Source organism: Pseudophryne corroboree, chromosome 1 (assembly GCF_028390025.1).
Source record: "Pseudophryne corroboree isolate aPseCor3 chromosome 1, aPseCor3.hap2, whole genome shotgun sequence".
Lineage (NCBI taxonomy): Eukaryota > Metazoa > Chordata > Amphibia > Anura > Myobatrachidae > Pseudophryne > Pseudophryne corroboree.
In genome coordinates this window covers 818,472,071-818,483,800 of record NC_086444.1, presented here as the reverse complement: position 1 = coordinate 818,483,800, position 11,730 = coordinate 818,472,071, and the positions used below count along the sequence as shown (strand labels likewise).

At 47.1% G+C, this 11,730-nt stretch overlaps 1 protein-coding gene across 3 annotated transcripts in view; it reads right to left on the bottom strand.

The window, feature by feature from the left end:
* Positions 1 to 266: 266 nt before the first annotated feature.
* The window catches only part of LEPROTL1 (leptin receptor overlapping transcript like 1), a 70,201-nt gene continuing 58,737 nt past the window's right edge, over positions 267 to 11,730 (bottom strand). For all 3 annotated transcript variants that reach the window (XM_063919473.1, XM_063919469.1, XM_063919476.1), the window contains one exon: positions 267 to 1,070. In XM_063919473.1, the coding sequence (XP_063775543.1) occupies positions 954 to 1,070 (117 nt within the window). In that variant the 3' untranslated portion in view covers positions 267 to 953. The remainder of the gene's footprint in view (positions 1,071 to 11,730) is intronic.

Sequence of the window (11,730 nt, the reverse complement as noted above, 5' to 3'; positions counted from 1 at the left end):
CCAGCCCGCCCTACCCCTTACGATAAATATGAAAAATATCTGTACCCAAGACTCATTAGCTACAGTTTCACTGCATAAATAGAAACATAAAATATAGATGTTGATGAACCAGACTAACAATGTAAACATTTAACATGCCAGTAGTTAGCAAAACTACCAATAAAATCAGAGTAAAAACACGTTTTCTGTATCTTAGTGTACAGGTCAGTTGAGTGTTACTGCATATTTATGGTTATGCAGCTGTCTTACAGTTCATTCTTCTCAAGTTTCACCAAAATCTCGATTTATTATTGTACATGTGCTTTGGGACACACAGCTAATCAGTGCTGGCGTTTAGCCTTTTCTTTACAGAATATGCAAAAAATTAGTTTTACGCCATCAACAAAAGGAGCATCTAAAGTGGACAAAAAACCCCAAATAAATACATCTCAGTGAGTCATACGTATGGGATGCGAAAATGTATAAAACACATAAAAACTAAGAAAATACAAATATCTACATTTAACCAACTAAAATAAAAAAGTGCATTTTGTGGCATTTCTCATTTGATTCAAGACTTCACTTCATGCAAGGAATGAAAAAAATAAAAAAATCCATTATAAAGAAGGGAAAAAAAAAAACAATGTTGTAAAAATTATGTATTAACAAGAACCACTTATAATAAAGAAAGTTATTCTAACAAAAAAAAAGGAAAAAAAAAAAACCTTCACAAAAATAATGAATACAAATGAACATCTTAATTACACCAAGGAAGTACTAATTTTTTCTTGGTTAAAGCAATGTTCTGGCAAGCTATGCTGCACATCCATGGCAAAAGCATGAATTAAACAATGTGGCAAGAGTCCACATGCTAGTTCCAGAGTGACGCTACAGTTCTTTCTGAGCTCTGTCTTATCTAATGGCTGGCTGGCGTCAGTCATGGCTGCCTGCAGAGAGCAGTTCTGCATTGTACCTCACCACTGCTGCCAACTGAAGTCATCATTGCTTCCAAATACTAGGAAGAAGCCTAAAATGGTAGAGAAGATGACCGCGTTTCCAGTGAGAACCAGTGCGCATGACCCCCAAAGAATCTGTGAACACAAAAAATAAAAATAACATTTTTTTTCCCATTGTCACACATCTTCAGTTTGTGAGTCAGATTTTGCAGCTGTACACAAGAAAATATGCATAAAAACAAAATAGCTTGGCAAACAGAAAACTTTACTAATACAAAGTAAAACAATTTCAGAAAATAGGCAAAACTTATGAAACCACAAGCAGACATAATACAACTTCACTGGACAGTTACAAATGTTGGTGGTTCTTGTACATGTATCAGTAAAGTATCCTAATTCTAATGACAAAAACTGGTCTGACCATAGTACAAGCTTTACTAAAATTTCCCACTTGAGAGGAACATGTGAACGTTTGTTCATTGCAGCTACTACGGCTAATCACATTTGCTTTGTGAAGCACACACAATAATTAGAACAAACGATGCTGCTAGGCTGACCTTTAGACCACAATTACTTGCTCAGTTAATATCTCGTTAGAGGTTTAAGACGACATCAGATGAACATACAGGCTGACTAGCTATAAGACAACTGCTTCCAAAGTCATCATTGTTTTGATCAAATGTAACAGACCATTGTAAGAGCTGAGAGTATAAATATTAGTACCATTCCCTTCGTTCATTGGCTTTAGCTGGCATGTGGACAAGATACTGCCCTGTCCCAAACGGACTTAGGGGGGTATGCAATTAGCGCCGACACTTTCAGAGCTATAAAATTCACCCCCCTGCGTATTCAACTGCGGGCTGTTTTTGCCTGTTTTTTAAGGCATTTTTGCCAATGCCTTCTCACATTTCTTTTGTAAAAAGGCACTGGCGAAAAATGCCTCAAAATTGAACAGCCGAGTTTTTGCGGGCGCGAAAACACATGGATTTGCCGACCCACATGTTTTTGCCTCCTGCTAAATTTTTCGCTTAGGAGAAATAACAGCTCTGCTTTTGAATAGGGTGAATACCAATAGGGTATACCTGGTGATATCAGCGGCAGCGGGTCCCGGCATTGGCATGTGCATACACACTTGCAGATGCCAGCAGCGATGAACGATAGGGGTGCATTGTTAATAATGTAGTACATACACACTGGACAATTTTAATGATAGGTCGTTCCGATCTATCAGAATTAGCCATACAATTCATAATGTCGTCTAGTGTGTACCCGGTGATAACGCACCAGCCAATCAGCTCCTAACTGTCTTTTTTCAAGCCTGTAATGATTGGCTGGTGCGTTATCACCTTCCACTTATTACTGCTTTATCACTTCTCCAGGCTTAATACATCTGCCCCAATGTGTGCACACGCCAGCAGCAAGCCGCCACCTTCTAACAGATACCGAAGAGCCGCAGGTGCGGTGAGTGTTAATACCGGGGTACCGGTTAGCCAGTCCCCGGTGCAGTTTGGTGGCATGTCGTGTGGCGGCCACGAGCTGCGGTGCCCACAGCCGACCACACTGGCTTAGAGGAGTATATAACTACACGGGGTGCTCAGCATCTGTCAAAAAAAATTTATGTTCCTAATATTAACATTGACACAGCCAGTATAAATTTAAAGGGACCGCGCACCCTAATGGGGGCGGGGTTTCCCGGAGAGTGGGACCAGAGGCGGGAAAGGCGCCATTTCCTGCTACTGCGGATCACAAGGCTGCATGCACGCTGCTCCTTCATGGACCCAGGCTGTCACAGACTCTGTACTGGTACCAGGGGTTCATAGCAGGGGGGTGTGTGGGGGGGGGAGCGCATCACATAGGTAGTGTGGTCCATTTACACACCAATACACTGCGCTGCTGTGTTTGTGTGCTGGTCTCCATTTTCTGGATGTCACTCCAGGGGCTCCCTAGTGTGTGTGGAGGTATTCAGTGGGTTTCCCTACACTGTCACTGTAATATTATGTCTGCTGACAAAGTTGTGTACTGCTTGTAATTCTACCCCTTCTTCTGGGGGGTCCCTCATGTGTGAACAGTGTTCATCATCCCCACGGGAAAGCAGTTCACAGGCACCTGGCTGGTTAGATACATTTAAGAGCATGGATTCATAATGTTAATTCAGAACTGGCTGCTACTAGGAAGCAGAGACAGGTGTTAAGACAGTCTGTTCATTGTATTGCTAAAGCTGCAGATAACAGAAAGGCTTCTCAGCCCCCTCTGTTGGTTTCACATAAAACGCTCACTTCCACAAGTGCTACAGTCTGATTCTGACCTGCCTGATTTGGATGATACAGATGATATGGAGGAGGACAGCTCTCTGTCCCCCGGGGTAGAGGCCCAAATTTATGCTGAGGGAGGGAGGTTCTTAACATACCGATAAGGAGGCAGAACCAGATGAAGAATTGTACTTTCACGTAAAACCTAAATCAGCCACATTTCCTGTGTCAAAGGAATTAAACTTCCTGGCAAGGGAGGCATGGGTGAACCCTGACAAAAAAATTCAAAACCCCTCAGAGGTTGTTATCCTCCTTTCCCCTACCGGCTGAGGACAGGAAGGTATGGGAACCCCCCTCCCCCCCCCCCCCCCCCGTCAGTCGATAACGTCTGTGTCTAGACTGTCAACAAAATTGGTACTACCAGTACCTTGGGCAATATCCCAGAAAGACCCAGCTGACAGTAAAATTGAGACCACTCTCAAAGCAATATATACGGCAGCGGGTTTCGCACAACGTCCCACAATAGTTTGTGGTTGGATTTCAAGGGCAGTGGTCAAGTGGTCGGATAATGTTAATGGATTTGACTCCCTACCCCAGGATGAGATCATTACTCTGCTGCAACATATACAGGATGCTGCCAACTTTGTGAGTGAAGCCGTAAAAGGAATTGTGTCAGATAAATGGGCGTACTACTGCTATGGCGGGTTTCGGCGCGCAGGGCTCTGTGGTTACGTCAATGGTCAGCGGATGCAGATTCCAAAAAAAGGGGTAGAAAATCTTCCCTTTACAGGTGATGCTTTGTTTGGAGACGAGTTGAATAAATGGATTTCTCAAGCAATGGCGGGTAAGTCTACCTATCTGCCGTTGGCCGCCCCACCTGCTAGACCAGGCATGTCCAAACTGCGGCCCTCCAACTGTTGAGAAACTACACATCCCGGCATGCCCTGACACAGCTTTAGTATTCTCGGACAGCAAAACTGTCAGGGCATGCTGGGATATTTAGTTTAATAGCTGGAGGGCTGCAGTTCGCAGTTTGGACATGCCTGTGCTAGACGCTCTTACTCAGGTCCCTCCTTGCAGTCCTTTCGTGTGGCAAGGTTCAGAGGCAGAGGCCGAGGAGCCTCCAATACTCCTAGAGGATCTCGTGGTAAGTCCCGAAAACCTGCGGCTGCAGCTTCCTTGGACCAAAACCCCAGTACCTCTGCCACAAAGCCTTCTGCGTGACGGTTGGCCCCAACAACAGGGCAACTTTCCGGTAGGTGCTCTCCTTCAGCACTTTGCCCAGGTGTGGGCACAGTCCTGCAGGGATCCTTGGGTGAGGGACCTCATTTCTCAGAGATACCGGCTGGAATTTCAAACAATCCCTCCTCATAGATTTTTCAGGTCAAGCCTTACCAGCTTTACCCGCAGCAAGAGTTACCATGCAAGAAGCCATTCAAAAACTTTTACCGACGGGAGTAGTGGTACCAGTTTCTCCTCCGTTACGCAACAGGGGGTTTTACTTCAGTCTTTTTGTTGTACCAAAACCGGACGGTTCGGTACAGCCCATATTAAATCTGAAAGCTTTGAACCCTTTTCTGTGGGTATTCAAATTCAATATGGAATCCCTGCGGGCAGTGGTGTCCGGTCTGGAGGAAGGAGAATTTCTAGTTTCCCTAGACGTGACGGATGTTTACCTGCAAATCCCTATGTGGCCTCCTCACCAGTCTTACCTCAGGTTCGCCATCTTAGACAGTCACTTCCAGCTTCAGGCCTTACCCTTTGGTCACTCCACAGCTCCAAGGGTCTTCACCAAGGTCATGGTGGAGATGATGCTACAACTGCGCAAACTGGGGGTCAACACTGTCCCCTACTTGGACGATCTCCTGATAAAAGCAGTGTCCAGGGAACATCTGCTGCAAAGCATCGACCTGACGACTCATCTGCTGAATTATCATGGATGTATCCTAAATTTTCGAAAATCTCACTTGGAGCCATCCCAGCATCTTCAGTTCCTGGGGATGATACTGGATACGGTGTCTCAGAAGGTGTTTCTCCCTATGGAGAGGGCTTAAACTCTCCAAGATATGGTGCGCTCAGACCTCAGACTCTGTAAGGTCTCAATACATCTTTGTATATGCTTGCTGGGCAAGATGGTGGCAGCATACGAGGCAGTCCCATACGGCAGGTTTCATGTCAGGCCTTTTCAGCTGGATTTGCTGGACAAATGGTCAGGGTCTCACCTGCACATACATCAGACGCTGACCTGGTCTCCAAAAGCATGGATTTCTCTGTCCTGGTGGCTACAAGATTTTTCACCCGGTGGAAGGCCGGAGTTTCAGTACCCAGTTGTGGATTCTACTGACATCGGATGCCAGCCTCCGGGGTTGGGGGGCTGTGACTCAAGGAGCGAAGTTCCAGGGACGGTGGACGAGTCAGGAATCTGTACTACCGATCAATGCCCTGGAATGCAGGGCGATATACAATGTCCTTCTTCAGGCGTCCTACCTTCTCTAGGGTCAAGCCATCCAGGTTCAGTCGGACAACGCCATGGCGGTGGCGTACATAAACGGACAGGGAGGAACAAGAAGCAGAGCAGCAATGTGAGAAGTGTCAAAGATACTCCTCTGGGTGGAGGCCAACGCAAGGGCCTTCTCAGCCATATTCATTCCAGGAGTGGACAACTGGGAGGCGGACTTCCTAAGCAGGCACGACCACCATCCGGGGAAATGGGCCCCTCATCCTCAGGTGTCTAAACAATTGGTTCTCCGGTGGTGGTGTCCGCAGGTAGACCTGATGGCTTCTCGTCTCAACAAGAAGCTATGCAGTTACTGTTCCAGAACAAGGAATGTGCAAGCTGTGGCAGTGGATGCGCTGATGACCCCATGGGCTTACCAGTTTACCAGTTTCCTCCAATCCCGCTCATTCCAAAAGTTCTAAAAAGACTCAAAACGGAAAGTGTACGGGCAATTGTAATTGCCCCAGATTGGCCTTGACGGGCCTGGTACGCAGACCTCCTGACAATGTCTCTGGAGGAACCCTGGCCTCTGCTGCTGCTAAAAGATCATCTGACTTACTGCGGCTACATTTGACGGCTTGGAAGTTGAGAGGGAGATTCTAACCAGAAATAATCTTCCTTCCAAGGTTATTGCCACTATGGTACAGGCCCAGAAGGTGGTTACATCGAAACACTACCACCGTATCAGGAAGAAAATAGGTTTCTTGGTGTGAGGAAAAAAAAAAAAAAAAAAGTTTCTCCCGTGGAATTTCGGATTGGTCGTTTTCTGCTTTTTCTGCAAGCAGGTGTGGATATGGGCCTATGGTTGGGCTCCATCAAAGTACAGATTTCGGCTATCTCTATTTTCTTCCAGAAACAACTTGCACTGTTTCCAGAGGTGCAGACTTTCCTGAAAGGAGTCGTTCATACGCAGCCACCCTTCGTCCCTCCCACAGCTCTGTGGGATCTAAATGTGGTTTTGTCCTTTCTTCAAATCGGACTGGTTTGAACCCCTACAGGAGGTGGCATTGAAATTTCTCACTTGGAAGACTGTCAAGTTACTGGCATTGGCGTCTGCAAGACTGGTTTCTGAATTGGGGGCCTTATCCTGCAAGAGCCCGTACTTGATTTTTCATTAAGATAGGGCTGAGCTCAGGACCCGACCTCAGTTTTTGCCTAAAGTGGCGTCAGCCTTTCACGTGTTCCGGTGTTGGCTGATGCTTCAGTAGGCCCAGAGTCCTTGGATGTGGTGAGGGTTCTGTAGATTTATGTCAAACGGACCGCTCGTCATTGGAAATCTGACTCGCTGTTTATCCTTTATGACGCCACCAAAATTGGTTGGCCGGCTTCTAAGCAATCTATTGTTCGTTAGCTCAGGTTGACCATTCAACAGGCCTATACTTCGGCGGCTCTGCCTTTGCCAACGTCTATTCAGGCCCACTCGACAAGGTTGGTGGGTTCTTCCTGGGCGGCTGCTCGGGGTGTTTCGGCTTTACGGTTGTGCAGAGCAGCTACTTGGTCTGTTTCGAACAAGTTTGTAAAATTCTATATGTTCTACACCTTGGCCAAAGAGGATCTTCAGGTTGGTCAAGCAATTTTGCAGGGGTCTCAGCACTCTCCCACCCGTTTTGGGAGCTTTGGTACTTCCCCACGGTACTAAAGTACAGTTCCCCAGTATCCACTAGGACGTAAGAGAAAAATAAGATTTTACTTACCGATAAATCTATTTCTCGTAGTCCGTAGTGGATGCTGGGACTCCGTAAGGACCATGGGGATATAGCGGCTCCGCAGGAGACAGGGCACAAAATAAAAGCTTAAGGATCAGGTGGTGTGCACTGGCTCCTCCCCCTATGACCCTCCTCCAAGCCTCAGTTAGGATACTGTGCCCGGACGAGCGTACATAATAAGGATATTGAATCCCGGGTAAGACTCATACCAGCCACACCAATCACACCGTACAACTTGTGATCTGAACCCAGTTAACAGTATGATAAACGCAGAGGAGCCTCTGAAAAGATGGCTCACAACAATAATAACCCGAATTTTTGTAACAATAACTATATACAAGTATTGCAGACAATCCGCACTAGGGATGGGCGCCCAGCATCCACTACGGACTACGAGAAATAGATTTATCGGTAAGTAAAATCTTATTTTCTCTGACGTCCTAGTGGATGCTGGGACTCCGTAAGGACCATGGGGATTATACCAAAGCTCCCAAACGGGCGGGAGAGTGCGGATGACTCTGCAGCACCGAATGAGAGAACTCCAGGTCCTCCTCAGCCAGGGTATCAAATTTGTAGAATTTAGCAAACGTGTTTGCCCCTGACCAAGTAGCTGCTCGGCAAAGTTGTAAAGCCGAGACCCCTCGGGCAGCCGCCCAAGATGAGCCCACCTTCCTTGTGGAATGGGCTTTTACTGATTTTGGCTGTGGCAATCCTGCCACAGAATGTGCAAGCTGAATTGTACTACAAATCCAACGAGCAATCGTCTGCTTAGAAGCAGGAGCACCCAGCTTGTTGGGTGCATACAGGATAAACAGCGAGTCAGATTTTCTGACTCCAGCCGTCCTGGAAACATATATTTTCAAGGCCCTGACAACGTCAAGCAACTTAGAGTCCTCTAAGTCCCTGGTAGCCGCAGGTACCACAATAGGTTGGTTCATGTGAAATGCAGAAACCACCTTAGGTAGAAATTGAGGACGAGTCCTCAATTCCGCCCTGTCAGAATGAAATATCAAGTAAGGGCTTTTATATGATAAAGCCGCCAATTCTGACACACGCCTGGCTGAAGCCAAGGCTAACAGCATCGACACCTTCCATGTGAGATATTTTAAGTCCACAGTGGAAAGTGGTTCAAACCAATGTGACTTTAGAAAACTCAACACCACATTGAGATCCCAAGGTGCCACTGGAGGCACAAAAGGAGCCTGTATGTGCAGCACCCCTTTTACAAATGTCTGAACTTCAGGTACTGAAGCCAGTTCTTTCTGGAAGAAAATCGACAGGGCCGAAATTTGAACCTTAATGGACCCTAATTTTAGGCCCATAGACAGTCCTGTTTGCAGGAAATGAAGGAAACGACCCAGTTGAAATTCCTCTGTAGGGGCCTTCTTGGCCTCACACCACGCAACATATTTACGCCAAATGCGGTGATACTGTTTTGCGGTTACGTCCTTCCTGGCTTTGACCAGAGTAGGGATGACTTCTTCTGGAATGCCTTTTTCCCTCAGGATCCGGCGTTCAACCGCCATGCCGTCAAACGCAGCCGCGGTAAGTCTTGGAACAGACAAGGCCCCTGCAGTAGCAGGTCCTTTCTTAGAGGTAGAGGCCACGGTTCGTCCGTGAGCATCTCTTGAAGTTCCGGGTACCAAGTCCGTCTTGGCCAATCCGGAACCACGAGTATAGTTCTTACTCCTCTCCTTCTTATGATTCTCAGTACTTTTGGTATGAGAGGCAGAGGAGGGAACACATACACTGACTGGTACACCCACGGCGTTACCAGAGCGTCCACTGCTATTGCCTGAGGGTCCCTTGACCTGGCGCAATATCTGTCCAGTTTTTTGTTTAGACGTGACGCCATCATGTCCACCTTTGGTTTTTCCCAACGGTTTACAATCAGGTGGAAGACTTCTGGGTGAAGTCCCCACTCTCCCGGGTGAAGGTCGTGTCTGCTGAGGAAGTCTGCTTCCCAGTTGTCCACTCCCGGAATGAATACTGCTGACAGTGCTATCACATGATTTTCCGCCCAGCGAAGAATCCTTGCAGCTTCTGCCATTGCCCTCCTGCTTCTCGTGCCGCCCTGTCTGTTTACGTGGGCGACTGACGTGATGTTGTCCGATTGGATCAACACCGCCTGACCCTGAAGCAGAGGTTTTGCTTGACTTAGGGCATTGTAAATGGCCCTTAGTTCCAGAATGTTTATATGAAGAGACGTTTCCAAGCTTGACCACAGGCCCTGGAAATTCCTTCCCTGTGTGACTGCTCCCCAGCCTCTCAGGCTGGCATCCGTGGTTACCAGGATCCAATCCTGAATGCCAAATCTGCGGCCCTCTAGTAGATGAGCACTCTGCAGCCACCACAGGAGAGATACCCTTGTCCTTGGCGACAGGGTTATCCGCTGATGCATCTGCAGATGCGATCCGGACCATTTGTCCAGTAGATCCCACTGAAATGTTCTTGCATGGAATCTTCCGAATGGAATCGCTTCGTAAGAAGCCACCATTTTCCCCAGGACCCTCGTGCACTGATGCACTGAGACCTGTCCTGGTTTTAGGAGGTTCCTGACTAGCTCGGATAACTCCCTGGCCTTCTCCTCCGGGAGAAACACCTTCTTCTGGACTGTGTCCAGAATCATTCCTAGGAACAGTAGACGTGTCGTTGGAATCAGCTGCGATTTTGGAATATTTAGAATCCACCCGTGCTGACGTAACACTACCTGAGATAGTGCTACTCCGACTTCTAACTGTTCCCTGGATCTTGCCCTTATTAGGAGATCGTCCAAGTAAGGGATAATTGAAATGCCTTTTCTTCGTAGAAGAATCATCATTTCGGCCATTACCTTGGTAAAGACCCGAGGTGCCGTGGACAATCCAAACGGCAGCGTCTGAAACTGATGACAGTTTTGTACTACAAACCTGAGGTACCCTTGGTGAGAAGGGTATATCGGGACGTGGAGATAAGCATCTTTGATGTCCAGAGACACCATATAGTCCCCTTCTTCCAGGTTCGCTATCACTGCTCTGAGTGACTCCATCTTGAATTTGAACCTTTTTATGTAAGTGTTCAAGGATTTCAGATTTAAAATTGGTCTCACCGAGCCGTCCGGCTTCGGTACCACAAACAGCGTGGAATAATACCCCTTTCCTTGTTGCAGGAGGGGTACCTTGATTATCACCTGCTGGGAATACAGCTTGTGAATGGCTTCTAGAACTGCCTCCCTGTCGGAGGGAGACTTTGGTAAAGCAGACTTCAGGAAACGATGAGGGGGAAACGCCTCGAATTCCAGTTTGTACCCCTGCGATACTACCTGTAGAATCCAGGGATCCACTTGCGAGTGAGCCCACTGCGCGTTGAAATTTTTGAGACGGGCCCCCACCATATCTGAGTCTGCTTGTAAAGCCCCAGCGTCATGCTGAAGACTTGGCAGAAGCAGGGGAGGGCTTCTGCTCTTGGGAAGCGGCTGCATGGTGCAGTCTTTTTCCTCTTCCTCTGCCCCGGGGCAGAAAGGAGTGGCCTTTTGCTCGCTTGTACTTATGGGAACGAAAGGACTGAGATTGAAAAGACGGTGTCTTTTTCTGCTGATGTGGAGTGACCTGGGGTAAAAAGGTGGATTTTCCAGCCGTTGCCACCAGGTCCGATAGACCAGCCCCAAATAACTCCTCCCCTTTATACGGCAATACTTCCATGTGCCGTTTGGAATCCGCATCCCCTGACCACTGTCGCGTCCACAACGCTCTTCTGGCAGAGATGGACATAGCACTTACTCTTGATGCCAGGGTGCAAATATCCCTCTGTGCATCACGCATATATAATAATGCATCCTTTAAATGTTCTTATAGTTAACAAAATATTGTCCCTATCCAGGGTATCAATATTCTCAGTCAGGGAATCCGACCATGCGACTCCAGCACTGCACATCCAGGCTGAGGCGATTGCTGGTCGCAGTATAACACCAGTATGTGTGTATATACTTTTTAGGATATTTTCCAGCCTTCTATCAGCTGGTTCTTTGAGGGTAGCCGTATCAGGAGACGGTAACGCTACTTGTTTAGATAAACGTGTGAGCGCCTTATCTACCCTACGGGGTGTTTCCCAACGCGCCCTAACCTCTGGCGGGAAAGGATATAATGCTAATAATTTTTTAGAAATTAGCTGTTTTTTATCGGGAGAAACCCACGCTTTTTCACACACCTCATTTATTTTCCTCTGACTCAGGAAAAAATATTGGTAGTTTTTTCTCACCCCACATAATACCCTTCTTTGTGGTACTTGTAGTGTCAGAAAGGTTCAATGCCTCTTTCATTGCCGTGATCATGTAACGTGTGGCCCTACTGGACATTACGTTTGTC